The sequence below is a fragment of the Stegastes partitus genome, unplaced genomic scaffold, assembly GCF_000690725.1.
Source record: "Stegastes partitus isolate 25-593 unplaced genomic scaffold, Stegastes_partitus-1.0.2 Scaffold737, whole genome shotgun sequence".
In the NCBI taxonomy this organism is placed as follows: Eukaryota; Metazoa; Chordata; class Actinopteri; family Pomacentridae; genus Stegastes; species Stegastes partitus.
In genome coordinates, this window is record NW_007578468.1 from 248,728 (window position 1) to 273,964 (window position 25,237).

The following is a 25,237-nucleotide window of genomic DNA, read 5'->3' on the forward strand; positions in this document are numbered from 1 at the left end:
AAATGGCCCATAACATCAAGAAACTGATATGTGAATCTGTTAAATCATAGTGACTACTTAAGTAATAAATGGAAAGACTTTTATTTATTTTTATTCACCTGAAACATGTATTAACAGTGGTATGTATTTCATGGCAGACTCTCTGGAGTCAGTGCAAAAAAGTATACATATTTTTAAAATAATAATAATCCATCCATCCATTATCTATACAACGCTTCATCCTCACTAGGGTCGCAGGGGGCTGGAGTCTATCCCAGCTGACTTAGGGTGAAGGCAGGGGACACCCTGGACAGGTCACCAGTCTATCACAGGGCTACACCTAGAGACAGACAATCAACCCCCCCCCCCCCCCCCCCCAATGCTATCATGTTCTATAGAATGGGCTGGCAAAGCGAGGCTATGCCTTCACACTCGATCTGTGGTTTGATGTTCAATGGCCTCTACTGTAATGAACCAAGCACTGATGGCATGTTATGACCACAGAGGGGCACTGCACTTCTACAAATAGTGGTACTCCCTACCGTTTAGGTAACAAAAAAAAAACAGAGTGAGCTGACAGATCACATACATTTAATGTGGTACAACAGGGAAATAACAACTGATCCTAAAGCTTTAACAGTTTAAACGGCAAACAGTATTTCAATAAGACAGCTTTCTCCAAATGGTTATTAAACACACAAAGTGCACTAGTTTTTGTTTCATTATCTAAAGAATACAGTGTTAAATAAAAAATTATCTCTGCGTGAGAAATTGTCACAACAAAGATTCTATGATAAAATTCATGGCAAAATATTATGACAATGTGGTGACCAATCCTGTTTTTTTGGTTGCTGTTGTTTTTGTTGTTGTTGTTGTTGTTGTTGTTGCTTTTTTCTTTTACATAAAAACAAACATTTTGCTGAGACTGTTTTCAAAGAACTGTTGCCAAGAAATAGAATTACATTTTACTTTGAGAAAAAAAAAAAAAAAAACTTGTGAAGCTCTCTGGTGGATAAACTATTTAATGGAGACACAGTTTATAAATGATCACAATCATCTTTGACGATTTCTAAATAATTACCATGTCACTTCATCGATCATGGTCTGTCAGGTTGCTAAACAGGTTTACATAACATGCGTATTCTTCCCTTGCCGGCTACACCTCCTCCGCTGAAGTGTTGGGCACATGGTGAGAAGGTGCAGATTCCTCAAAAACGTCATCTTCCATGCCTTCTTCTATAGGCTTCATTTTAGGAGAAGACTTCGTGCCAGGTGATATCTCTAGAAATAAAAATATTGCAATTGAATCAGTTAGGTGTTTTAAGTATGCAAGTGCTCATATGGGCTCAGTAATTGGGAAATATCGTCATCTTAGCTCTCCAATCTACAGAAGCTGCTATATCTCATTAAGGACACAAACCTCACTCACATAGCAACAATTCACATTGTAGGTTATTATCCAATGCGTGTCCACACACACAGACAGACACCCCCAGAGCCCAGCACAGCATGATGGATGAACAGAAACTGCGAAACTGGAAAAAGCTCAGTGAATGTGTTTCCATGATCTCTAACAGTTGCTGCATTAGAAATCGAGCTGCTCTTCTTGAGTAAAAGCATTCTGAAGAGCAACACTTTCAGTGTTTTTAGTCTGTATCCAAGCTACAACAGATACAAATGTTTGGTCGCTTCTGCCCAATGCATGTGATGCTTTCACTCAGTTGGGAAAAGGTTTAACTAATATGGACAAAAGAAGAAGTTAGGATGTCGTTAGGCTTGAACTGCAATTTTTCTACTCCTGGGAGGAGAACAAAGGGAGATGGTAACCCATAGAACATGGGAAAGAAGACATTCCAGAAGAGGCATTAGGGAGTGTGTTGTATGCATATTTCACCCAGAGAGGTGAGAGCTCCAGGATGTTGGACTCTCAGAGGTAATGCAACAGAGTGCTGTCTCCAGCTCTTGATAGGATTGCTCGATCCAGCTGTTTGGACTGAGGATGATATCCAGATAAAAGGCTGACTTTGGTCCCCAGAGCAAAACAGAAGGCTTTCTAGAACTGGGCGATTAACTAAGAACCCCTGTCTTGAACTATATCAGAGGGAAACCATGCAATGAATCACCCGAGAAACCATGATGTCTGCAGTCTTTTCAAGGAGGAGAGTTTGGAAAAAGCAACAAAATATGCAGCCTTGTAAAAACAATCAATAACAGTAAGGACAACTGTGTAACGGTTTGAGGGCAGCAGCCAAGAGATAAAGTACAGAGATATGTGGGGCCAATGGTGGCAGATGAAGAGATCTGGAGTGTTAGAAGGCTGTTTTGGCACAGACAGAGTAAGCTTCAATGAACTCCTAAGTGTCCTTATCCATGGAGAGCCACCAAAGCTGCTGGTGGAGGATGGCTCAAGTTCATATGGTTCCAGGGTCACAGGTCAGATGGGTAAAGTGAGCCCATAAACAGAACAAAAAGAAGGTTAGGTGGGCCGTTACTTGTGTCTGGTTGCTGAAACTGGGCCAGGAAGGAAACCGAGGATACATAGAATTCACATTTGTCTGTCTTGACGTAGAGCTTGTTTTTGAGGAGCTGGTCCAGGACCTAACGAAAATGTCAAGTATGTTCCTCAAAGGTCTGGGAGAAGATCAGGACGTCATCTAGATAAACCAAACAAAACCATTTATCGCTTCACAGAGTGCATTATTAATGAGGTTTTGGAAGACCACAAGGGTTGCCGAGTGGCACAGTTGGTAGCACTGTTGCCTCGCAGCAAGAAGGTTGCCGGTTCGCGTCCCGGTGGGGGCACCGGAATCTTTCTGCGTGGAGTTAGCATGTTCTCCCCGTGCAGCTTGGGTTCTCTCCGGGTTCTCCGGCTTCCTCCACACAGTCCAAAAACATGTTGAGGTTAATTGGTGATTCTAAATTGTTCGTAGGTGTGAATGTGAGTGTGCTTGGTTGTCTGTCTCTAAGTGTAGCCCTGCGATGGACTGGCGACCTGTCCAGGGTGTCCCCTGCCTTCGCCCTAAGTCGGCTGGGATAGACCCCAGCCCCCCCATGACCCTAGTGAGGATTAAGCGGTGTATAGATAATGGATGGATGGATGGATGGATGGATGGATGGATGGAAGGAAGACCACAGGGGCATTAGTAAAACCGAAGGGCATTGTTGACTCACAAGAGACAGAATAAAAAATGAATAGTCAAAAAAAAAAAGCCCCAGAGCCTAAGATTTGCAATTTGTTTCTCCTACGCTCCATAATGTCTGAGTACTACATTTTCAATCAATGTAGTATCAAGTTGGGAACAGAGACCTGGCACTTCTCTCTCACCATAAATATAGGCAGTTTTCCAACCGGATGGAGAGAAAAAGATCAGTTGGTTCAGGCTGGACTGCTGTGGTCTGCAAGAGCAGTCAGAATCCGTTATGAGAGGGCTGGTGTACTGAGTGGATGTTGGAGGTGTTGACGACAGCAGGGGCAGACAGGAAATCCAAAGTGGTGTGTTCAAGAGTGATTTGAGTCGAGTCAGAACAGCTGGAGTGAAGTCAGAAGGAATTTGAGAGTGACAGGGAAGAAGGTGAGACAGAAAACCACTCAGAATATGATGACTGAGTCATTGGTGTGGCAGATAAAGAAGGTTAAGCCAGGTCTTAACGGCGGAGTTTGATGATTAGTGAACCTGGTCCAGCTTTCACTTATCATCAAACTCTTCTCCATTAAGACCTACTGGGCTGTTGTCTTCACTCCTGCAATTAGGACTCATACACACACAGCATTATCACACCCAGAGAGAGGGAGCTGCCAGTTCAGCAGAGGTAGAGACAGAGGGCTTGACATAAATGTGTCATCTCATCAGCAGAAGCTGCCACTGAAACATTGGCAGGATTATCTTCTCAGACTTGACATAGCCTTGGGTTTTTACTGAATGAAAAGTGCCCCATTGAAATAAATGCTGAATAAACTATTTATCTAAATATATGAAGTTGGGAATTCTTGTCTGATATCTTGTTCTTTGCTATGTTACATGTCTGTCTGACTGCTCCTTAATCACACATTCACACTGTTTTTATAGACTGAAGAAAACAGAGCCCAAATTCACTGCCCAGCATGCTTGAACAGTAATTAGATACAAAATCTCATCTTTTTTAAGTAAACACCTGCGCTTCTGTTTAAAATCACGCATCACAGACATTTCCACACTGGTGATACCTTCTATTGTAAACTGCAGAAGCTTTAGTCCTCCTTATTGTCTCAGATCATGATTGAGACGTTTCAGCATTTCAGAATTTTTACTTGTTGTTGCAGTTGAGCTTCCAACCAGCACCTTGCTAATCACTAAGTTGGGAGGGATAGCAGGCTAGGATTGGTTGTGTCCATCTTGCAGTTTGCCATGTCTCCCAGTCAAGCCATATATATAAATGAAATCATGAAATTCTAACCAAACAATTTCTGCTCGACCAGCTCTGATTTGCTTGAAATTTTTATAGCATTAAATATGGCTATTCAAAAAGATAATTGTGAAATTTGAGGATACACATACACTTACCAAAATAAATGATTTTTGTCAAGTACTGACATTTTCTGGACCATATGTAAATTAATAAAAAATAAATAAATAAAAAGTGTCTTGAACATTTATAAGTGACTGAGCACGTATTTCAAGTTGTACCACAAAAAAAATATTGCTAGATTTCCAAATCAAAGTATAACAGATCTCTGGAGTTTCAAAATTGTTCTCAAAATATAGTCAAGATTTTTTAATTTTTTTTAAATACGGACATTAGTTTAATTTTCGTACCCTACTTCTGGAGAAATGGACTGAACTGTGAACGTATCTTTTGAATTCATATAATTATTGGAAGAGATTCTTGAAAGCAAACTCTTAAGCAGTTGCTATAAATTTACATGTATGCCCGCTGTAACTTTGTGCACATAGTCCAGCTTGTGACACTGGTCTTGAAGGCCATGTTTATTCCCAATGGAACAAAGCATTTGAATTGATTTTTAACCTATCAAACAGTTTACACAATGATCTTGAGATGGCTTCAATTTTTTTTCCAAACTCTCCCATAGTCAGAGGCTATTTGACCTACATGTACAATATTTCAGATTTTTTTTTTCTTTTATCAATGCCATTAAAAGAAATAGCAGTAAAAAGTTTAGGCTTTTAGATTTAATAATTCCAGAGATATTGTTGTTCAAACACAGCTTCAAAGTTCTACTGAAAATGGATCAAGGGGAATTTTATTTTTATTTTTTAATTATTTTTAAAAATGTACGTACTTACTATATCAATTTTAAATTTCACAGATACCATTTTAAATATCCATAGTTTAAGTTTCAAGCAAATCAGAAATGGTCAAGCAGAAGACTCCTAATGATTTGACATGGAATGACCTACAGTGGTATCCAAAAGTGTACATACAAAACCATGTATATCAACAGTCCAGTGACTCCTTCAACTCTTAATTTTCTATAATGGAATGATTGAAATACATGCATGTTTGTCACCAAAAACATCATATATTTTTGTTCTTTCATAGGTTTATTACAGGTCCTCTGAAAATATGAAAACATCTGCTGGGTCAAAAATAAACATACAGCAACTTGAATTATCAGTTTTGAGGATATCGAAAATTGTGTTAATCTAATGTTCGTAGTTGCATGACCTCTCTAAGTATATAGTGCATGGTACAGTTGTGTCACTGTCACAATCAGGAAGAAAGCACAAGATGCTGAGAGACAAATTTTCAAATGGTCAAGTGTCAGTCAAGAATAACCAAGAAGCAAGTCTGCAATGAATTAGAAGCTGCTGAAACACAGGCATCAGTGTCCACACTCAAGTGTATTTTACATCACAATGGGGTAGGAGGCTGCCTAACTAAAGTATGTTGCTGATCACATGGACAAAGAAAAGGTTTTCTGGCAGGAATTTCTGTTGATGAAACACAAATTTAGCTATTTGGCCACAATAACCAGCAAGATGTTTGGAGGAGAAAAAGTGAGGCCAAACCTACTACCACCACCTGTCAAGCCCAGTGGTTTTAGTATGACACTGTCAGGCTGTTTCAGTGCCAGTGGAGCTTGTGCTTTACACAAAGTAAATGGAATAATGAAAACGGAGGATTACCTCCACGTTCTTCATGAAAACCTAAACTCAGCGGCCAGAAGGTTGGGTCTTAGATGCAGGTGGGTGTTCAAACACGACAATGAACCAAAACACACATCAAAAGTGGTAAAGAAATGGTCACGTCAGGCTAGAAATAAGGCTTTAGATTGGTCTTCCAAAAGTGCTGACTTCAATCTGATCAAGAATCTGTGGACTGTGCTGAAGAAACAAGTCTGTCACAAAGCCAGCAAATTTTGTTGCCCCACACCAATTCTGTCAGGAAAAATGGTCAAAAATACACCTAGAAACTTACCAGAAGCTTGTTGATGGCTACCAGAAGCATAAGAATTTCTGTATGTATATTTTTGACCCAGTAGTTTTTAGCATATTACCAGAACACCTTAATAAATGACAACACATGCATCTTTTTGTGACAAAGATGCATGTGTTATCCATCTAGTATCTATCCATCCGTCATCTATACACCACTTAATCCTCACTAGGGGCTGGAGGCTATCCCAGCCAACTTAGGGCAAAGGTAGGGGACACCCTGGACAGGTCGCCAGTCTATGACAGGGCTTCAATCATTCCATCATTGAAAATTAAGAGTAGCACGAGTCACTGGAAACTCAAGATTGCCATTATAAACATAAAATAAAACAGAGTAGAATAGAAATACTATATTGATCCCCAGGGAGAAATTCTGTTGTTGCAGTAGCAAGCAGAAAGAGTAAAGTGACCACCACCACAATAAATGAGGAATGAGAAAATTATACTTAAGTATAAAATGCATAATAAAGAACATAAAGTAAAAAAACACCATGATTTGAAAATGAAAAAAAAAAAACTCAAGTGAAAAATGCACTGTAAAGTGTCAAATGCTAAATAGAAAAAAATTACAGAGAATGAGGAAATTAAAGTCCGATAAAAATCAGTGCAACATGTGCAATTAGTGCACAACATACAGGTGCTATAAAGCAGAGAGTGCATAGAGCTCTCAGCAGCCAGAGGTGAGTTGTTAAACAGAGTTAGCAGTGGGCAGGAATGAGTTCCTGTATCTGTGCAAGCCTCGTGACTGCACCTGGCATGGTCGCACATGCGCCCGGAATTTCGAAGGTGCGGCTATATTTGAAAGTACAGTTGCACGGTGCGCCAACACTAAAATTAGCAAAACTGAAGCCTGCGCCTAAATAATGGCTGCAGGAAAAAAAAAAAAAAAAAACAAACTCCACGCCTGCTGGCTTACTGAAGCGTGCGAACCTACGGGCCATAATGCAGCCTGTGAGTCAGCTGATCATGATTCACGAATCAACTTGCTAAACGATCAGCTGACCGTAATCAGCAAATCAAGGAGCAAATTGATAAAGACAAACAACAAGCACGGTTAGTAAGCATGTGTATGATTGGCTAGAAATTTCTGCAAACCTGTGGCCTTTGTCAGACAAGATGAAACTATTGCTGAGTGTTTTTCAAAGGCCTCTCAACCTTCTGTTTTGAGAGAGCGAGAGCATCCTGAGCCACTGAACAGCCAAGAAACCCCTGATTAACCAGAGCCCACGCCCGACACAGATGTGGAGCACGAGAGCAACGTGGAACCCGATAACGATGATGAAAGCTTGGACACGGATGATGAGCCCCCAGCCGAACCTTTTCTTTTAAAGTTCAGTTAAGTTTCTTAACCACTTCCTAACTGCAAGTATCCTCCAGATGAGGACCATCTGCAGAGATGCAGATGTGTCATGTGTCATGATGGCTGTCAAGAAGTCTGTGGAATAAAGCAGTTGGTTGTAACAAATGGTGTGATTTGTCTTTCTTCTCCAAGAACCAACTAAAATTCTATACCACACATTGCCAATTGTTTTGCACCTATCAGTGTAGCCTTTTTCTTTTATACTCTATTCAAATATTTTATTTCAGGTTGTTAACATTGATTCATAGGAATATTACTTGGTATGGCCAAGAGTTTTGCTTGTGCTCTCAACTTTTTATAGTGGTGCGCCTAGATTTTTACTGGTGCTCCTAACTTTTTTTGGTTAGGAGCACAATGCTCCTAGGTCAAAAAGTTAGTCTGGAGGCCTGCTGTGCTTGTGACAGCAGAGCTGAACCATCCATCCATCCATCCATTATCTATACAACACTTAATACTCTCTAGGATCATGGGGGGCTAGAGCCTATCCCAGCCGACTCAGGGGGAAGGCAGGGGACACCCTGGACAGGTCATCAATCTATCCCAGGGCTTAGAGACACTTAGAGACAGACAAACAAGCACACTCACATTCAGACCTATGGAAAATTTAAAATCACCAATTCACCTCAACATGTTTTTAGACTGTGGGAGGAAGCCGGAGAACCTGGAGAGAACCCACGCTGCATGGGGAGAACATGCAAACTCCATGCAGAAAGATCCCTGGGCATCCTAACCGGGATGCAAACTGGGGAACTTCTAGCTGTGAGGCGACGGTGCTAACCACCGAGCCACCTTGCAAGAGCTGAACCAGTCTGCTAGAAAAGTTGTTCCGCTGTTTATCAAGTAGGGTGTGAAGTGGGTGGTCAGGATCTTCCAGAATGGACAACAGTTTGTTCAGTGTCCTCCTTTCCACCACAGATTCAAAGGTGTTCGGATTGGAGCCAATCACAGAGCTAGCCTTCCTTATCAGTTTGTTGTTATCTCTGGTTCTGATGCTGCTCCCCCAGCAAACCACTGCAAAGTACAGGGTGCTGGCCACTCAGTTTCCTCAGAAAATATGAGTCGGCTCATCCCCTTCTTTTACACAGCGTCAGTGTTGGATTCTCCAATTCAGTCTGTTGTCGATGTAGACTCCCAGATACTTGTTGTCCTCCACTATGGCAGTTAACACTCCCAGGCTGTGCAGAGGCTGTGTAGATGTCCTCGTCTTCCTAAAGTTGATCACCATCTCCTGGTCTTAGCCATGTTAAGATGCAGATGACTCCTACCAGACCACTCAAGACAATCAACCACCAGAGCCCTGTACTCCTCCCGGCCATCCATATACCCCCAACCACAGCAAAGACATCAAAGAACTTCTGCAAGTGACATGACCGAGTGTTGCATTACAAGTTAGACGTGTACAATGTGAACAGGAAAGGAGACAGCACAGCGCCCTGTGGAGCTCCTGTACCACAAACCACCACATCAATTCAATTCAATTCAGTTCAGTTCAATTCAATTCAATTCAATTCAATTCAATTCAATTCAATTAACTTTATTTATGGGCAGCATGAAGTCGGAGCTGTGGCATCAAACCAGGGGGTAGGAGACGGTAAAAGTCCTCAACTGCAGCATCCTGAAACTTTGCTCTGAGGCCACTGTCGCTTTGAAGCTCTATTTACTCCATCTGACGGTTGTAGGGCACGCTGCAGATGTTGGTGGTGAAAGGATTGGCAAAAATGTCAAAGCCTGAGTGCTGAGCTTTAAAGTCAGCGAACCGCCGATCAAACTCCGTCATTAACTGGTTCAGTTTCGCAGCCAACCGACCCCAAAAAAAAGCACCGGGAACTGAGGCTGAGATGCTTTGACACACAGGAAAGTGTGCAAGATTATCCTGTTTCACTTGGGATTTCCACAGGTCAAGTTTACGCTGGAAAGCCGTGATCATGTCAGACATCTGTGTGATGACTTGCTTACGTCCCTGCAGCCTCTGATTCAGCTGGGCGAGATGCTCAGTTATGTCACACAACAACGCAAAGTCACACTGTCAGTTTGGATCTGACAGTTCAGACAAGGGCTTTCCTTTGCTTTGCATGAAAACAGCAATTTCTTCCTTAGGTTCAAAAAATCTTTTGAGGACTTTGCTCCGGCTCAGCCATCTTACCTCTGTGTGGTCGGGCATGTCTCCGTGCTCCGAGCTGAGCTCCTGGAGGAACAGCTGAAATTGGCGGTGGTTCAGGCCGCGTGCACGAATAAAACTCACTTTTTTTTAATGACAGTGGCCATTATATTATCCAGCTCCAGAACCTTTCTACACAGAGCTTCTTGGTGGATAATGCAATGGTAGAGGCGTGTGACAGTTGTTTTTTTTGCATTTTATCCCTCATGAGCCCAACCAAGCTTGATTTTCTTCCACATATTGCCGGTGCGCCATTGGTAGTTAGCCCAACCAAATTTTCCCACGATAATTCTTTTTTGCTTATGGACTTCTCCACCGCATGAAAAATGTCCTTTCCCATTGTGGTCCCATGCATGGCAACTACATCCAAGAGCTCCTCGGTGATAGAGAGGTCCGACTCCACACCTCGAATAAAAATGGATAGCTGTGCTGTATCCATGTTGTCTGAGCTTTCATCCACAGCAATGAAAAAGCCAGATAACTGCGACTCTCTTCGTTTAGCTGTGTCGCCAGACTTCCTGCCAGTTCCTTCACTCAGTCTGCGATGGTGTTTCTTGACAAACTGACATTTCGAAAAGCTTGTATCTGATCGGGACACACCTGCTCACACACCTTCAGCATTCACTGCTTCACAAATTCTCCCTCTGAAAAGGCCTTTGTAGCACGAGCGATGTCCTCAGCTACTATATAGCTAGCTCTCACTGCTGCATCTTCATTGGCTGTAGCTTTCCTGAACATATTCTGCTGTGACTTTAGTTTGCCTTTTAATTCTTCAGCAATTTGTCGCTTTTCTTCAAGGCTAATTTTGGCGTATTTAGCTCCGTGTTAATGTCAAAATGCCGACGTAGATTGTACTCTTTGACAATACAAGACATGTCGGGTTTTCTCCTTGAAGAACAAACATGTATTCACCTTACCATCTTTCTTGACACTGCCTTCCATCCGCATCAATTTTTCTCTTCTTGAACATTTTTAGATTGGTTGAAGGTCATTCGGAAATCAATATGTTGGAAAAATTGCCGTCCTGAATTGCTGATGTAGAAACACTGCGCTCTAGTGACGGGAAGACATCACTTCGCGGGTAACAATTGACATGCATTCTGGGAAATGTAATTTATGGTCAATGCACACTTTAAGGCAGCATAGACTAATTTCAGACAATCATACACCTTTTAAGCTCTCGTGGGCCACATAAAATGACTTGGCGGGCCACACTGAGTTTTACACGTGTGTTAGAGAGTGCTCTGTAACAGGTTGATGAGGGCATCATCCACACCGAAATGAGGCTGGTAAGCAAACTGCATAGGGTCCAGTGATGGTTTCATCTGCAGTCTAAGGCGGGCCAAGACCAGCCTCTCCAGCAACTTTGTCACAAGAGAAGTGAGGGCAACTGGTTGGTCGTCATTGAGGCCCGATGGAGACAACATCTTGGGAACCAGGACCAGGCAGGAGGTCTTCCACAGCATTGGGACTATCTCCTGGTCCAGGCTCAGGTTGAAGAGATGACACAGGATAGGAGACAGCTGGCTGGCACAGGTCCTGGGAATCCTGGGGCTGATGCCTTCAGTGCCCGGAGCTCTGCCAAAGTGGAATCTCTCCAGTGGTCTCCTCACCTGGTCAGTAGTCACAGCAAGGCAAAAGAGTGTAATTGTCTGTGAAGGGGGGTTAGGGTCTGTGTAGCTCACCAAGGGGGATTACAGGGGAGAGGGGGTAAGCACTGTTTGCAGTTGGGGTAAAGGGACCCTGTGTGTGAGGAGGGGGAGACTACAGGAGGCTGTAAACTAAACCTGTTGAAGAAATAGTTCAGCTAATATGCCCTGACCAAGCTGCCTCCTGGTAATATGTCCCTCAACTTGAAACCAGTAATTTCATTCATACCAGTCCACACCTCCTTTGACGTGTTCTGCTGGAGCACAGCCTCCAGTTTGTCCTGTAGGAATCTCTGCACTCCCTCAGCTTCACCTTAAGTTTGCACTGAACCCTCTTCCACTTCTTTTTGTCCACGGCCCTCAAGGCTCTCTTCTTGCTGTTTAGAAGTACCTTCATTTCACTGGCAATCCAGGGCTTGTTGTGTGGATGTTATGAGCATAAAGGTATTTGGATGCCGATCCTTAACTTTTACACCAGTGGAGTGGATAGTGTCACAGGCCACATCCACATCACCTCACAGGCACCAACAATGGCAGAGATGAATTACCATAAGAGATAGAACGGGCACATCCACACAGCTAATGGTTCAATGTCCAGGTCTTAGAAACGTTCCGTCACATGAACACTGGATTACACCACCTCTCATTCACAAACAGTCCAATTCCACCCCCCTTCTTCTTACAACTTCTTAATGTCTCTGTATGCCCAAACAGCCCTGAAGCCTGGTACAGTAAGGCTGTGGTCAGAGATAAATCAGCGCAGCCATGTTTCTGTGACACCAAAAAACACTTCACCCGTGGTATTTCCTCTGGATCTTTACAAGTCCGCAGAGCTCATCCATCTTATTCCCAAGAGACCTTACATTTCCCGTAATCATTGCTGGAACAGAGGGCTTATATTTCCTCTTCTTTGCTCTCCGCTTAGTTCCAGCCCTGTAAACCCGACATATCCTCTGCAGCTCCTCCAAGATTTCAGGCCTTGCGCTAGGCAATAACAGTGGTCGTATCGCCATTAGCTGTCCATGGGTGTAAGCAACAGTTCTACCCCTCTCTGCGTGGCTCTCCAATACACAGATGGTAAATACAACCAAGAGAACCACAACAACCTGTGTAGAAAACTTTAAAGTGAAAAAGCAGTCATTGTGACAAGTTGACAAAAGCTTGGAGACAAAACAAGTACAAAGGATTTTTTAAAAAAAACATAAGAACACAGTTAACTATTGCAACCGTCTGCCGCTCAACATGGCGCCAAGAAATGAAAACTTGTTACATATGTATAGAAATGCACAATGTAAGTAAACTTTCATCCACGACTGTAAATAGTTGTAATCAAATTATCTGACACAGTGGTAATCTCAAAAAAGATAAGACATTATGAGGTCTGATGTCAGCATTATACTGTAAGCAAAATAGTAATTAGGATTTTTGTTTTGTGCAACTATCTTTAGGAACTAGCATGGACTTAGATATTCACAAAAAAGACTTGTCTTGTGATTTAACTCCTTACAAAAGTGATGTGTAGATGATTGACGTGCAGATTTTTTTTAAAGTGATGTTTTCAGGCAGAGAGGATAGAGAAAAACCTCAGTTCAGTCAGGTGTTACGCTACTCTTTAAATGGCCAATGTTTGCCCAATAAAGCAGCTAACCACTGGATCAGTGTCACTCTTTTAAACGAAACAATTACATCAGATGTAACCAGGACCAAGCAGGTTAGGGGAACACCCTGTTAGAACAGACAGAATATAGAGTTTAGAAAGTTAAATTTTCCACGGCTGGTTTGAAAACATGAAATTGAAAATACACTACTCACAATAAGTTAGGGATATTGTGAGAGACTCAGTGGATTTCATACATACAGTCTTTGTTTCACTTCAGAGATTTCTGGGACAGGGAGGCTATTGTATTGGAGTGATAGACACACCTCATTTTGGGTTTTCCATGTAATGGTCTCACTGTGTACAGTGTGCCTTACATATTGGGGCCAATACCAAAAAACTAAAAGACAACCCTTTTCAATGTGGCACCAGTTTCAACATTCTGGGTATAAAAAGCTTGTATTGTCAGTAAGCCATCTCAAGTTCATCGTTCAAAAAGCCATGAACACACGACGTCACTTAACGGACGAGCAGCGCCACCTGGCCATAGCACGCCTTCAAGTTGGTGGCAGGCAGTCGGATGTTGCTCGTGAACTTGGTGTGTCTCAAAGTGTCATCAGCAGACTTGCATCAAGACACAGAACTACTGGTGCAGTTCGTGACAGACCCAGGAGTGGGGCCCCAAGAGTGACTGACCGCAACGATGACCAGTACCTCAGGACCTATGCACTCAGACATCGCTATGCAAGTGCCACAGAGCTGCAGGCCCGTTTACAAGATGTGAGGGGTACTAGGGTTTCCAGACAAACCATTCCCAACCGACTCCACCGCTTTGGCTTGAATGCCAGACGACTGTTGCAGGTGACTCCACTGACACCAAGACACCGCCGTGAACGTTTGGAGTGGGCGCAAGACCATGTGACCTGGACAATGCAGCAGTGGTCTACCGTCCTGTTCACTGATGAGTGTCGAGTCACCTTGCACAGAAATGATGGTCTTCAGCGTTGCTGGAGAAGGCGAGGTGAGCGATATGCCGAGGTTAACATGGTCCCCAGGGTTCGCTTTGCTGGAGGAGGTGCAACAGTCTGGGCAGGCATCACCAGCCAGCGCAAAACAGATATGGTTTTTGTAGATGGCTCAGTCACTGCACGTTCCTACCTCAGAGACATCATAGAACCCCTCATCATCCCCCAATTCCGCCAGCACACCCCCAACTTTCTGTTCATGGATGTCACAACTCGACTTCAGGAAGTCGGAGTGCCTCATATGGTATGGCCAGCAATGTCCCTTGACCTGAACCCCATAGAGCACATCTGGAACCAGCTGAAGTAGAGACTGGATCACCGTAATTCACCGCCACGTGACCTGGCAGAACTGCGTGTAGCACTTGTGGAAGAGTGGAAGGCATTGCCTCAGAACAACATCATGAGGCTAGTGAGGAGCATGAGACGTCGTTGTCAAGCTGTCATTGTGGCAAATGGTGGAAACACCTGCTGACATTGCCAATTTTTGTTATTTGGGGCTATCCTTGTTATTGTTTAAATTGTGGGGGTAATAAATATTAAACTAATGAAAATGGTGTTTCTTCTCATTCATTATTAGTAATATGAAAGGGAACCTTTACTTATTTCATTAAAATTCAGACCAAATAGGAAAAGCACTCATGTAAATAACAATATCCCTAACTTATTGTGAGTAGTATATGATCAGGATAGTCAGTTTGAGTTGGGGTAGAGGAAGTGGGAGTAGGGTGAAATAAAAGAATTGGTCTTACAGTATTGTCAGGTAATGGCTCAATCTGAGGGAGTAGTCACAGCTGGAGGCAGGACAGGAGGAAAACCATTAGATAAGGACAAAGCTGCTTCTCCTCGATCTATGTGGAGAGCAAACACTGTGGCTAACCCTGTCAAAACTGATGTAAATTCATAGGTTGTATTTACTGGTGACTTAATTCATTTGTGTTGCTGACACTGAGTGGTTTATTTAAGTCTTTATAAATAATATAGCATACTAACAAGTACAATGATGAAGCAGTTGTCTCAACATTTAAAGAACTGTGAAGCTCAGTAAATGCAAGAAATACCAATTCTGAAAAAAATCTTTCAAACATAAATAAATACATAAAATGCATGTATCAATCATGTACAACTTAGACAGCAAAGGCTTTAGTTTTTAGACTGCTTACATGCTTGTTTTGATGTAATATAGCCTCAAAGTCTGAGACCCCATCAAAAATCTGCCAAATTGGATGTAAATGTTGATATATCCAAAAAGCCTGAGGTGAAATATTTAAAAACACAAGCAGTTCTAGGTCAGTAATCAAACTGAGGCAGATTATTGGCACTGACAAAATGAACGCATTTGTAAAAACAGATTTCCTTGAGGTGGATTTGATCAACTAATCGGAGGTTTGGTGAACTAAATCTACCTGCAGTTGTTGGTCACCTGTTATAAATATGGCTGTACCTCAAATTCCAAACTGAATTTTGCTGACTAAATTAACATTCTGAATGTGGGAAACATGGCATCAGAACTGAAAGTGTTAAAAGTCACATTGTTTTTCTAATCAAACAGAGTCTTCCTCAGTCATGGTTAGACTGAAGGTTTCTAAAGTGGTAGTGCATGGCACTCTAAAACACTTTGTGGACACTGGGTTAGTTGTATCCAAGCAGTATCAGGGAGACCAAAGTGAGCACACCAAAGCAAGATCAATACAATCAGCATATTTCACTGAGAGATAAAGAAAAAAGCAGCGTCATTATAAATACAAAATTTACTAAATAAGGAACACTATGTAAGGAAGACTTTGTTACAGAGTAAGTTGTATTCCTGTCAGGTGTAAGTGAGTTTGTATTTTCACATTTTAATTATGCTGCAGCCATCAGCCAATCATTATGGGCTGCATTCTATAAAGGTAGTTGTCCCCTGAACGCTCTTTCTCTTTGAAGCCAAGAGCCCATTTCAATTCCTGTTCACCTTGCTTTACTGGCTTCTGCAGCTGTGGCAAGCATGGGAACAGTTGCTACATCTGTCATATCTCAGCTTATTCTTTGTATATGTGGTCGTTACATTAGTCAGTTTTGTGTTTGCAGATATTTCTTTGCTACTCCCCATGTTTATATGCAACCCCCTTGCAGTGTGTTGTGCACTGACTTGCACAACACATGCTGATGTATAATACAATGCAAAATTACTAATTTCTGATCTGCATCAATTTCAGTCACTTTATCTTGCATACGTTTCAGAAGTCTGACATTTTTCCCTGTCAGATTTGGACAACCGTCTGTTGGGACTCCTGCCAGTCTGTCCCATTTCCGTCCCAGCGTCTCCATTCATGCATCACTCCCTGTAGTCGTCCCTTTCATTGGCCGCATTGCTGCCAGCTCCTCCATAATCTTGAAGTCCATTATCCCACGGACAAATACAAGTAACTGGGTGGTGTCATGGACATCACAGCTGTTGTCCAAAGCCAAAGAGAAATAGTCGAAGTTCCCACCTCACGTTGCAGCTGAAGCTCCAGATTCCCCGCAATGTCCTCGATCCTTCTCGTCACGGTTCGCCTGGACAGTGGGACTTGCTCAAATGCGCCTTTTTTTTCAGGGCATATTAGCACTGCAGAGTCCACCAAGCACTCTTTCACAATCTCCCCCTCTGAGAAGGGTTTACTGTTTTTAGCGATTTTGTGTGCTATCACAAAGCTGGTCTTGGTTCCTGCATCCCTGGATGTTTGAAGCTTGGTAAAAAAAAAGCTTTGCTGCTGTTGCAGCTTCGCTAGCAAAGCTTCTGATGTCCGCGCCCTTTCAGAAAGTTTTTGTATTTTTCTGCGTGTTTTGTCTCAAAATGCCAACTCAAATTGTAATCCTTAAACACGGCGATCTGCTCTCTGCAAACTAAACACACTGCTTTACCACCAACGTCAGTAAATAAATACTTAGCGGTCCATGTTTTGTTGAAAACCCTGCATTCCGCATCTACCTTTCTTTTTTTAGCATGACCAAACATTTTGATGGCTAAAATTGCTTTGTGATCTGCTGGTGTAGATTCAATCATGCATGCGTATTAACGTATTGCGTCATTATGCACGTGAATTGAAAAACTATTTCAAAATAAAAGCAATGTAGCTTTAGTTTACGCATGAGAAAAAAATGAGAAAATATGTTTATTTTGTCATTACAGCAGCAAGATGGCGGCGCGCGTAGACGCAGCGGCTCTGTGCTCTCACTTTCAGTGCTTTGTTTTTGTATTTGTTATGTACGTCATGCTTGTTTCAACTGCCTTCTGTCGAGCTAACGTCACCTACAGCCAACAGGATCTGTTAAAAATTGGAGTTTCGTGCGAGATGAGTATTACAGCGGAGTCCTCTCGTTCATACAACATAACAAGGGCTCTTCGTGGATCACGTTCTCGACGAGGAGGAAGTGGAGGCGGCGCAGGGAGTGTAGGCAAAAGAGGAGATGCAGGGCCAGCGGGCTAGCCAGACTACGGAAGCGGCCACACAAACCACCACTTCCCAGCCTCTCCCTCGCTAATGTAAGATCCCTCACCAACAAAATGGATGAGCTGAGGCTCCGGGCGGCTTCGGACAGCTTCACCAGAGACTGTTGTGTCCTACTCATCACCAAAACATGGCTACATTCATCCATCCCGGACTCAGCTATCGAGCTAGCATGCTTCACAACACGGCGCTTTGACAGGACCAGTGACTCCAGTAAGAACAAAGGAGGAGGGTTGTGTATTTACATCAGCAACAACTGGTGTAACAACACAGAGACGGCAGCCAGCTATTGTTCCCCTGATTTGGAATATTTGACTGTGAAATGCCGACCGTTCTACCTTCCGCGGGAGTTTACTGGGGTCATGCTAACTGTTGTCTACATACCACCGGATGATAATGCTAGCTCGGCTCTCGGACTGCTACATTACAACATCAGCCTGCAGCAAAATCAACATCCAGATGCGGTGCACATCATCGCTGGTGATTTTAATCATGTGGACTTAAAATCAGTGCTCCCTAAACTCCACCAGCATGTCAAGTGTGCGACAAGAGGAGCCAATACACTGGACAAGGTTTATACAAACATCAAGCTGGGCTACAGGGCCAGACCTGCACCACACTTAGGCAAGTCTGACCACATCTTCCAACAACTCATCCCTGCATACACCCCCCTCTGTAATTCCACCCCCACCACCATTAAGACCATCAGGACGTGGCCAGAAGGTGCTTCTCTACAGCTGCAGGACTGTTTCAACAGCACTGACTGGGACATCTTTGAGGATGAGGACCTGGATGTGTTCACAGACACTGTTCTGTGCTACATTAAGAACTGTGCGGACACGGTGACCATGGAGAAACGCATCCGGGTCCACCCCAACCAGAAACCCTGGATGACCAGAGAGGTGAAGCAGCTGCTAAAGGAGAGAAACTCAGCCTTCAGAACTGGAGACAGGGCTCTCTACAGCACAGCCCGCGCCAACCTGAAGAGAGGCATCAGGAAAGCCAAGGAGGACCTCAGGAGAAAGATCGACGACCACCTGGACAGCAACAACACCAGGCAGGCATGGATGGTGGTCCAGCACTTCACCAACTACAAACTCGGCATCAGAGCTGCTGAGGGCGATGCTGAGCTGGCAGAAGAACTTAACCTCTTCTTCGCCCGCTTCGAGACTGAACTACCATGAGCAGCCACAGTGCCACCAGCGGCCGGGAGCAGCCCCACCCTCACAGTGGGGGTGCATGATGTGAGGCACATGCTGAGGAGGATCAACCCACGGAAAGCGACGGGTCCTGATGGCGTCTCAGGACGGGTATTGAAAGACTGCCGATCAGCTCGCTGGGATCTTCACTAAGATTTTCAACCTGTCACTGACAAAGTCTGCAGTCCCATCCTGCCTGAAGACCTCCACTGTCATCCCCCTACCCAAGAAATCCCCCACAACCAGCCTCAACGACTACCGGCCAGTGGCACTCTCACCAGTGGTGATGAAGTGCTTCAAAAAACTGGTTAGGAGTCACATCATGACCTTCATAACCCCCAGCTTGGGCCCATACCAGTTTGCCTACAAGGTAAATAGGTCAACAGAGGACGCCGTGAACACAGCGCTACACACAGCGCTACACACAGCGCTGACCCACCTGGAGAAACCAGGGAACTACGTCCGCCTTCCCTTTGTAGACTATAGTTCAGCCTTTAATACGATCCTTCCCCACGGTCTCGTGAGGAAACTGCTGAACCTCGGTCTACCTCATTCTACCTGTCTCTGGATTAAGGACTTTTTATCAGAACGTCCACAGCGCGTCAGAATTGGCCCCCACACCTCTGCACCCCTCACACTCAGCACCGGTTCCCCTGAAGGCTGCATGCTCAGCCCACTGCTTTTCACCCTCTACACCTCAGACTGCACCCCCATCCACACCAGCAACACCCCTTAGAGACTCTGCGTAGTCTCTAAGGGGGGAAATATGTGGTATCTGATATTCCACATGGGTTTATGATTAGAGTCCCCAGCTCAAAGGTTGCATCTGGGTTTTGGACTTATGGGCCTTGCAGATTTATGATTGGAGTAATCAGGTTAAAAGTTGCATCTGGAGGGTCGTCACATTATCTAGAGGATGTGACTCCCATTGGGACATGAACCATATGTCCATTGTTTTAAGTAAACAACTCCCCTATATAAGCTAGTGATTAATGTTGGTCTGGAGGGGGATTCATTTTGGATTCGAATCCTGTCCCAGGCATCTGAGATATTGTACTTGTTCTAATACATTTTTATAAATCAACAAGACGGTATCTACTGAGAATTTCTTCATCATCTTCACATTATCACTACTCAATAAGCAATAATTTGTCATTTGTTGATAAAGTAAGAAGAATTTTCTTTACAGCCCCATGTCTCTTACTTCGTAGTAGAAACAAACTGACTGATCAATGAGAAATAACACTCTTCAGGGACATGCTACACCCTTTGGTGTATCTCTCTTGTGGAGAAGGATTTATGCTGCAGCAGGGCTAGCCTAAACACACCTCAAAGCTTTGAAGAACTAAGGAAAGGGCAAAGTAGAACAAGAATGATTTTCATGAACCTTACTCCACAGTCACTGCACCACAGGTCCAGTAAAAATTTATTATGAGGGCACATTACAACATTGTCAAATCCCTGGTCTCCTGCTGTAAGGTACTCAACATTACAGTGACCTGGAAACACGGCGAAACATTTTATTGCAAGGTACATGACTTACGTAGTGATGACCCAGGCGATCCTCCGCGTAGGATCTGGTTAAGCACATCATCAGTGTCGCTGGTGCTCGCCATGCTGTTTCTCATCTGCATCATAGACAGCTGGGAGCACAGGCTGGGCTGACGATCCATCTTCTTCACTGCCTAGGATAGATCCGTCCCCATCAACCTCATCAATGTCATCAGGACAGCAAGTAAACACTGTTATGGCTGAGTATGATCTTAATGTGATAATACTTGCAGTGGTTGCACAACCAAAAAATGATAAAATAACCAAGGTTGGACCCACCTTGTCACTGAGCGTGGGATCATTCAATGAGTACAGTTTATTGGTGATGTCTTTGCCGATGAGATATCTGAACACTTCGTTTAGAAAAGCATCTGACTCCAGGAAATAGGTGAGTCTCTCTCGAGACCAACACAGGAACTTGCAGTTCTCCTCCGCCATGATAGTCACCTGTCAGTCAGTCACGATAGAATTTGTTTATCTATGTATCTATCTATATATCTATCTATTTATCTATCTATGGAGTTAAACTAAAACAGTTTGTTCTTTTTTATTCAGTTCATTTTTATTTATATACCACAATTCACAGCATGTCATCTCAGATAGCTCTTTCTTTTTTCCATCAGATTTTTACCTGAAACTTTTCTCCTTTGTGCATCTCAGTGGACCTGAACTCTGGAGAGTCAATAAATGAGTTGGTATAGATGTTGTGCAGGAAATGGCCTCGGTAGGATACCTTCATCCTGTCTCACAGAAATTTAAAGTCAAAATTCTCATTCTTAAAAACAAAAAGCAATCACTTTTCAGGTAATTTTAAATCCTTTTCTAAAAACATGGCAGTAACTTGTGTTTATTTTAAAGTACGAAGTAGCAGTTCCTCTAATGACCAGCAGATGTTTAAATCAGCAAATTAATCTCAGAATTTTTCAAAACATCACTAATTCAGTTCGAAAATTATTTTTAAATTCCCTCTTATTATGTCCCAAAGTAACTGTCAGGATGATTCACAATAAGCTTGTGTTGCAGAGAATAAGACTAATCCATCATATAGAGGCTGGATGACATGGAACAGCAGTTGCACCCAAAGTCAAACAAAAACATACTTTCCTTTCAGGAGAATGCTAAGGCGCTCATCCACTGAGGTCTTGTCCTCGGCAGCGTATGCCTGGCCTTTCTTCAGTGTCTGGATGGTGCAGAACTGTCCTGTGAGCCTCTGAAACAAAGCCTCCTGCACATGGAGAGGCTCAAACATCCGCTTGTAGACTGACCGCAGCTCTCTGTCGATCTTAATCTGACAGAGCACAGCCACATTCATGGTTTTAATGAAAATCCAAGAAGCCAAAGCTAATTGTAGTAGTGTTGCTGTGGACTATGTGAAAGCATACACTATAGAGTTTGTGGATTGGTGAACGAGCAATAACTGAGGACAGGTTTCCTGCCCCATTACATAAAATCCTGGGGCCTCATTTATCATCAGTGCGTTCTAAATTCTGTCTTACGAATGAAATTTAGAGTGTGCGTAAGTACAAAAAAAAACACGTGGGTCGTACCTACATCAGTAAGTCATCAGTGTTGATAAATCCTACTTGTTCTTAACCACCATGCTCGTGCACTTTCAGGATCATTTACTTCATAAACGCTTCAAATTAACCATATACAGCAAAAACACGCGTCTTTATAAAGCAAGTGAAGATTTATTTTTTTCTCACCTGTCGTCATCATCATGGAAAAAAGGGCGAGAAAGAAGAACTTGTCTGAAACTGAGATCGAGGTCCTTGTCAGCGAGTTTGAAGATGACCACAAACTATTGTTTGGTGCGTGAAATGTTGGGATAAGCAACGAAAGAAAAAAAAACACTGCATGGGACAAGATAACCACTGCAGTTATTTCTGTTGGGTCAGTGGAGAGATCACTAGCAGAATTTTTTCTTTTTTAAAAAAAAATGTGGTTTGATATAAAGCTCAGGGCCAAAAAAAACGCATCACAGCCTATAAAAGAGACATGACTAACTGGAGGAGGACAAATTAATGCCCAACGTTCACCCAGTGGATAACCCTGATCACCTACAGATGAGATTGTTGGGGTTCTAGTGGTTTTGGGAAAATTATTTCCTGTGTATTTTTGCTGTGATGTGCTGTGCGTTGTATTTTCAGGCTGGGCGGGGCCGTGGCCGAGGAGAACTCACTCGCTATCGACCGCACCTGTCCCTCATTGCAATCAGCGCTGCTTTTAAGCTGGTTTCTCCCCGTGATGCAGCGCCAGACGATTCACTCTGCTTAGAGCGGTAGATCGGCCACAACTAGTTCTCAAGTTCTCGTGCTATTTGTTCCTAGTTGTTAACCTTTCTTCTCGTTTCCTTTGCATTCCTTAGAGCCTCCTCAGCTTGATGTCCTCTCCAGCCATCACAAGTCAGCCACCAGCAGCAGCTCTCCGGTTCTCCCTCACTGGTTTCTCACGCCTCGAGCACCTTTCCCCTGGAGCATGGATCCCCCCTGCACTGGACCACATCACGGGAGTTCCTGGATACCCCCTCACCTCCTCCACGAAGACCAATGTGCACCAGCACTCCTCCCTCCCCCCCTCCCGCAATGAACCTTTTTGTTATCATTACCTGTCTCCCTCGTGGCATTCTGGGTCCACTTCCTACATATTAGGAGCACTTCCTAACAGAGATGTTTTAATAGCCATACTAAACCCAGCAAAATGTTTCCACACTTTGTAGCACTCACCACTAAGCCAGCCATTTTCAACAGCTCCTGCTTGGAGATGCACCCACAGAGCTATTCCGCACAATAAATAAATCATGTGTTCCTCCAGGCCACCGGGCAACAATGTCTGATAGCAAATACGCATCGCAAATTGTTTGTACGTTGATTGAATGAAATCTTTTTTTTTTTTTTTAAACGTAATTACATTTGTTTAGTGATGCAGCTTTGAATTATGTTTGGGAATCCAGCAATGGCATGAAGTCCCCGTTTGATTTCGGTTCATTGGTGATGCCTATAAGGAAACTATATGTAGGCTGGGGCCAGGGGAATTATGGCATCCAACACTGCCGGCATCAGTGGCGGCTGGTGAAAATGTTTGGTGGGAGGGCACAGTCTGCAAATGACTTTTTATTTTAAATCAGAAATTATAACATGAGTAAAAACAGGCACAACTATTTACAGGAATGCAAATGTTCTACCTTTGGAGGATATTCTAATCATAATCTAATTTAACATTATTCAGTTAAATTCAATTTTATTTGTACAGGGCCGTTTACAACATACGTCAACACATAGCGCTTAAGGCTTATCAGAAGTAAATTTCAAAACTACTCATCAGTCTTTCATCAGTATTTACAGGATCTGTACAAACTCAAAACATACAACATAAATAATGGAAAAAAAACACTATTCAGGGCTCCTGACTAACTTTTTTTTTCCTGGTAGCACCGGTACGACCCACTTTCTCATTTTGCCGCACCTCCCACCTGGTCAAAGGCGTAACATATGACTTGCTAAACATTTTCTTATTGATAGACACAACGATTTACTGATGTTCCATAAACGCCCTGCATAGCAAGCTGTGGTAGATGCTACTTGGTGGCTATGGTGTGCCCAGACAGATGTGCTACCAAAAATGGCTTTAAAAATAATAAACTAGAGTGTTCTCATGTCAGATTTGTCCAAGATGAAACCGAGTTAGATGTATTCTACATGTGGTCTTTTCTATGAGAGGAAAAACAGCGAATGCAGGTGCGCTCCATTTTCACAAGAAGATCGCATTTTTAAATACTGCAGTACACCGAAGTTATAAAAGTTCTGCTTTCCACCACTGTGATGAACACAGCAGCTTCCTATGCCGGTTACAGCAGCGCTAATACAGTTTAATGATCATCATGCTCATCAATTCACACACTCTCAAGAACATCAAAGGATAGTTTCGATATCCAACCACAGAAGACAAAGCAAATAAAGACAAAATTAACTGGCTTACAGCAAAAGTGGACGGATCTGGGATGCACCATGCTGCACCCTGTGAGAAAGTCTGCAGCTCGGGCCAAGGTCACATGATCACGCAAAGTTTTTCAAGCTACATACACACTCATGTAGCTGGCGCCCCGCATCCAGGAAGTGTAAAATTAGTAAACACGCAGCAAAGACTAATTTCAAATCTGTTAAAAATATATATATTTTTTTTAATATGGCAAACGAATATGAAGGTTATTATTCATTTTAGTATTATTTTGTTATAATTAATTCAAATTGAATATTGTGTTTGAGAACTACTTTTTATCTGGTCATTAGTAGTCAGGTGGCACCCCTGCGCCCCATATTAACCAACCGCCACTGGAGCATGATCCTGCTCAGTGATTGCTGGGAAAGCTGCATATATCTTCAGCCTCAAGCTGGAATGTGCCGGTGGTCAAAATCCCTTAATGCTTTCTATTTGCAGTTACACTGTTCTACCGCTAGATTATGTGTGTAAGCATGGTCAGAGTTATGCATATATTTACACACATTCCTAAGTATAAGTACAAATTAATAAATTCCATACTTTGTGTGGGAATGTTCGTACACACTCACTACGCACGCATCTGTGCGTAAGCACTGATGATAAATGAGGCCTCTGGTGTGATTCTATCGGCTTGATGGAGTCCCACTATATACAGCGGGGAAAATAAGTATTGAACACGTCAACATTTCTCTCAAAAAACATATTTCTAATCGAGCTATTGACATGAAATTTTCACCAGATGTCGGCATCTACCCAAGTAATGCTCACATACAAAGAAATCCAAACATTTATGTCCATAAATTAAATTATGTGTAA

At 43.0% G+C, this 25,237-nt stretch overlaps 1 protein-coding gene across 2 annotated transcripts in view; it reads right to left on the bottom strand.

Annotated features, from left to right (window-relative positions):
* Nucleotides 1-553: 553 nt before the first annotated feature.
* popdc1 (popeye domain cAMP effector 1) overlaps nt 554-25,237 on the bottom strand; it is a 28,642-nt gene continuing 3,958 nt past the window's right edge. Inside the window, exons 4-9 of one of the 2 annotated variants that reach the window (XM_008291342.1) lie at nt 21,523-21,710; nt 21,054-21,162; nt 20,702-20,869; nt 20,415-20,556; nt 14,952-14,993; nt 1,173-1,260 (exon numbers count right to left, since the gene is read on the bottom strand). In XM_008291342.1, the coding sequence (XP_008289564.1) occupies nt 14,971-14,993; nt 20,415-20,556; nt 20,702-20,869; nt 21,054-21,162; nt 21,523-21,710 (630 nt within the window). In that variant the 3' untranslated portion in view covers nt 1,173-1,260; nt 14,952-14,970. Of the gene's footprint in view, nt 1,261-14,951; nt 14,994-20,414; nt 20,557-20,701; nt 20,870-21,053; nt 21,163-21,522; nt 21,711-25,237 lie in introns of both variants that reach the window. The other variant, XM_008291341.1, reaches the window with a different exon arrangement.